Source organism: Orbicella faveolata, unplaced genomic scaffold (genome assembly GCF_042242905.1).
Source record: "Orbicella faveolata isolate gen_17 unplaced genomic scaffold, um_ofav_v1 contig_12, whole genome shotgun sequence".
NCBI lineage: Eukaryota > Metazoa > Cnidaria > Anthozoa > Scleractinia > Merulinidae > Orbicella > Orbicella faveolata.
The window spans coordinates 31555001-31560000 of record NW_028301539.1 but is presented as its reverse complement, the minus strand read 5'-3'; the positions used below and the strand labels follow the sequence as shown (position 1 = coordinate 31560000).

General features: G+C 40.2%; 1 protein-coding gene across 1 annotated transcript in view; it reads left to right on the top strand.

Moving 5' to 3' along the window:
• Positions 1-5000, top strand: part of LOC110040372 (Golgi-associated PDZ and coiled-coil motif-containing protein-like) — a 10242-nt gene that overhangs the window by 4107 nt on the left and 1135 nt on the right. Inside the window, exons 2-7 of the mRNA XM_020745600.2 lie at positions 169-333; positions 849-1024; positions 1894-2197; positions 2857-3110; positions 3450-3575; positions 4117-5000. The exon at positions 4117-5000 is cut by the window's right edge and continues 1135 nt beyond it. Coding sequence (XP_020601259.1) covers positions 169-333; positions 849-1024; positions 1894-2197; positions 2857-3110; positions 3450-3575; positions 4117-4435 — 1344 coding nt within the window. The 3' untranslated portion in view covers positions 4436-5000. The remainder of the gene's footprint in view (positions 1-168; positions 334-848; positions 1025-1893; positions 2198-2856; positions 3111-3449; positions 3576-4116) is intronic.

Genomic DNA, 5000 nt, shown 5'->3' with positions numbered 1-5000 from the left:
ATTAATTCTTACTTGTAGCCCCTAAGTTCCTTTGGACAACCACCCCCTGATGTTGAAGACAGCCAGCAGCTAATAAATATGTTCTGGACTAACCCCAAAAAACATGTTTAAAGGTTCTTTCAAGGTAGAAATATTGAAAACCCTGCAATGCTTGTTTTCTTTTCTCAGGCTGAACTAGTTGCCCTTAGGCATGACTTAGTTGAGGAGAAAGCTGCGAAACAAGTGTTGGAGAAAGAAGTTAATAATCTGCTACTACAACTACATGCTGTTCAACTTCAGCTACATTCCAATGCTGGAATGCCCTTAGACTCTGAAAACATCAAGAACAAACTAGTATGTATTTACATGGTCAAGTTTCCGTGTCCTTATGCTGTATAAGTATTATTTTTTAATAGCTAGTACATAAACACAAGTAGTGATCTAAATTTATTGATAAGTGCAGTCAGGGTTTTGAAAAGTAGCCAGCTACTGACAAAAACTGTGATCTAAATGTGCTTCATGATGTCAGCTGGCCACACTTTGTGACTGTTAAATAAATCTGATTCTTGGAAAAAGATGACAAAATCAGCCATCTACACTGTACTCCCATACAAGCTGCCTGCTTCCAAACTTTGTGACAACCCTGATGTTGAACCCAGGATCAAACAGTGTTGTCTTGCTTAGTTCATTGGGAGTTGCATTCTTAGGAAAGACTCTTCATGAATACATGTTCAAAGACCATGATACATGTAAATCATGCGTATTATTTACACATAGATGTACATGACAGTATGTATGTACAGGTATATATCCTTCTCATTTATTTTTCCATCATATGCATTTAAGTGTTTTGAACATTTGTTAAATAGGAAAATGAAATGACTAGGTACAAAAACAATGCAATGAAAGAAGCACGCATGGATTGCCAAGTAAAACAGCTGGAAAAAGAAAACACAGCCCTGAGGAACCATGTGTTTTCACTTCAAGGAGAGGTGTATGGGGCACGACTGGCTGCCAAGTATCTTGATAAGGAACTAGCTGGAAGGTATGTGATGTGGTTTAAGTGTAATGGCTACAGAACTGTACTTTTGTCTTGTACTGTAAAGGATGAGTTTGTCTTTGAATGTTGTTCTTAGGCAATTGATAGTGTCACTTTCCAGTAAGGTGTACCATATAATATGAGTAATTTCAGTCAGACAATGCCGGGGGTGGACTTGAGGGACCTGCCATGAACCAGTATCCATAAGGGCCTGTAGTAAAATACCCTTACAGCTGTAGTTCTTTTATGCAAAAGGCACTACAGTGGTGTTACACACTAGCACTGTTGATTTGAACTTTGACTTGCTCTGAGATGTTGACTTTCTGAAAAGAACATTAAAGTAGCTAGTTACATGTGGTAAGCTTCATTTTGCTGTGCACAGATTTTTTACTTTTAGAAGGGATGCCAAACTACATGTAAGAAAAAGGATGTATCAATGGCTCATTATATTTGCTGTTAACCACATAATAAGCTACATACATATTCATCTTTAACTTAAATTGAGAAAAAATTTTAGTTTCAAAGTAATAACCCCAGACTTGTACCTTGCAAATGTAATTGACAGAACTTTATGTGCCTGTGGGTTAAAATAAATAATATTTTTTCCAAGAGGGCACAGGAACAAATCCTGCGATCTGATTGGTTCTTAGTACAGTCCGGATTTTCCTGTCTCTGCCCAGGGTATCGTGTGCACATTGTTCATGTGGAAAAGGTCAACAAATAAAAGTGATTTGAGAGAGAGGAAAACTGCTGGCCTTTTCCTGCAGCCTCAGGCAGCATTTTCAAGATATTGGTCACAGTTTTTCCCTATATGGACCTCTCAGCCAGGAATTAACATAGTTATATTACTTTATTCAAATGTTTGTTTTTGGCAGAATACAGCAAATCCAACTGCTTGGCCGTGACATGAGAGGCAGTGAACATGACCAGCTGTGGAATCAAATAGAGGCTGAAATACACTTACACCGACACAAAACCGTGATCAGAGCCTGCCGAGGCCGCAAGGACCCCAACAATAAGACACCAGCACCACCACCACCCCCACCAGCCCAGGCTGAAGCCACTGTCGGTGAAGAAGAGGACGCTGAGAGTAAAGCTAGGAAGAGGAGAGGAATAGGAGAACCCAGAACTGTAGTCATCCACAAAGATAAAACAGAGGGGCTAGGAATATCCATCACAGTAAGAAGAAATTTGCAGCAGCTCTTTATCCTTATTTAGAAGATAGTGTACATGTAGGCTTGTCGTGGTCCTATTGGACCAGGGATGGTGTAACGAAAGCATGATTGTGCTTCCAGTCTTTTGACATGAGTCGTTAGACATTCATTTTATTTTCTATTTTTGTCTATTCCTGTTTCCTAATGTCTTGATGTACATGAAACTGGTTATTTGCCATTAGTGATTTTATTGCACATTTACATGTATGTCCATAACTGCAGATTGGGAGAAGGAACCAGTTAAGACTTCTTCTCCTAACAACCAAGCAATTACAGTCATCTTTCTGAAAGTAAAGGGTTGGAAACATGACTCTTCCTTGAATTTTCAGATCCCAGACCACAGTACATGTAACTCTCCTGAATTCAATTGTGCTCTCAGTTGGTACATTTCTTCAGGCAGCAATGTTCAGTCAACTTTAAGTCGATTTATTCTGTTATTTAACTTGGTGTGTGTTGTATTGAATCATTATTGTTGTAATTACTGTGATTTATGTTATATTGGTACATGAACCAGCCCTGCTAAACTGGAAATCCTTGTGTAACTATATATATTGAATTAATTAAATCAACTATCCGTTGTCCAAATATGTAAAAAAAGAAAACTATTATTATTTTTTTTAATAGGGTGGAAAGGAACATGGTGTACCAATCATTGTATCCGAGATCCACGAGGGTTTACCCGTAGGTAGATCAGGTGGTTTATATGTGGGTGATGCCATACTTGCAGTAAATGGAATTGATCTACAAGAAGCCAAACACAGTGAAGCTGTTAAAGTCTTATCGAATGTACATGGTGAGATAACACTGGAAGTTTTGTATGTTGCTCCTGATGACTCCAGTGATGATGAGGACACATGGGAGGAGGATGAAGGACAGAGGTAATGTGGTATTCAAACAACCAATCTAGCCTTCTCTAACCTTTACCCTTAAACAAATACTACAAACTTACGCTGAAAGTCCATATGCCATCCTACCCCAACCCGTACTTAATTGTATCAAATGTATCTCTGTGATGGTACAATAATCAAAACCTTGTTAAAAGTTGTTGAGGTAACCACATACCACATTTTCATATCTAGGGTGACATGACAGAGAGACTACCCATTTGTTTCTTAGGGAATGGGTGGATAATTTACATCTATACAGTAGCTTACTGTAGCTGAATTTTTTTGTTTTTGTTTGGTTAGTGTTTTTTGATAATGTTTGTTTGTGTGTAGGTATAGCATGTTGGGCAGAGTAGAGGACCCAGCGAGTGAACTGTCTAATGGTGATGTGTACATGACAAACTCAAAAAGAGATTCCACCAGAAATCAGGCCTCATCGCAAAATGATGATCAACGGAGGTAAATGCTCAATGGAAAATTAAACTCTGTTTTTATGTGTTCAAATTATGGAGGCCTGTTTTCATGTATTCTGTCAGTTGATAAGGAACTAGACAACTGTGTATGTCTAAAAAAAATGGTGGAGTCTGGATACGAGCCAAGTACTTTAGTTCAAGTTAACATTTAGAAATAAAAACAAGTTGTGAACTTAAGCTAAAGCAATACGAGCCAAGTGGCCCGTCAGGCCGGAGGTTATCCCGGTTTCCGTAGCATGAAGCGACTAGGAGTATCTCTACTCGCCCCTGGGTGGGATGCTAGTTCATCGCAGGGTTACCCTCAGCATTAAGTTTGCCATTAACCACATATACACCTGGGTGGAGAGAGGCGCTGTGAGAGTAAAGTGTTTTGCCTAAGAACATAACACATTGTCCCCGGCCAGGGCTCGAACCCGGACCATTCGATCCAGAGATGAGCACACTAACCATGAGGCCACCGCACCTCCCACTATGTACGCTTTGGCGGTATACATAATCTGCTTTTCTTTTATTTCCGGTCGTTCCAGTCCTCCATCATCACCCCGTGCAGCACCGTACCTTCACACCCACCCTGGGGTAGCTCAACCTGTCAGCGTTTCTCCTGAATCAGCGAAAAAGTACCGCAACCCGGCGACGATACCAGAAACATTTTCAACAACAGTGGACAGCCGGGGAAGTCACTCGGACTTGTCTTCAAGATCGAACTCACAGTCCTCGCTGTCTCTAGCTTCCACACTCTCTCCGCACCAATCCGGAGGGATGAATGTCGGCAGATTAGAACCTTTGATACAAGCACCTTCTGACGGGGTTGATACAAGTTCAGAATTGTTTTCGGCAACGACGTAACAGAGGAAGTGTATAGGGTTATTATGAATACCAGGGGCTTCATTCTTTCGCAGTCAGGCTTCCTTCGGGTTGTCACGTAATCTGTTTGTCACGCAATCTCTCTACTTAAGATTGCGTGACAAACGGTTTTTCTCCCAAGGTTGCGTAACGTGCTTGAAGAGCGTCTGCGTAAGAGGGCGGGGGTAGATCTAATCAACGAATCAGCTCCCAGAAACACATAGATGAGCAAATTATTTATTGTAGATTAGGTTTCCTTAATGTTGCAACAATATATAATTGGGTTAGTTCTAGTGTTAATAAAATCGTTTTAATGTTGCGTTGTCCTCTTACAGATTGAGTAAGTATGGAAGGACACTATCAGGACGATGCAGCAGTTTTGGTCAAAGTGGTGCTAAAGCAATGACAAAGTACCTTTACATCACGAACGCCAGTTCGAGATGCAAAGGAAGTGAATTGTTGAAGGTCGGAGCAAAATTGTATCTATTCTTAAATTGTGATTTTTTCAAAACAAAAACACAGAATTTGATAGTCTACCAGACTTTTGCGATTTTAGATCAACACGTGA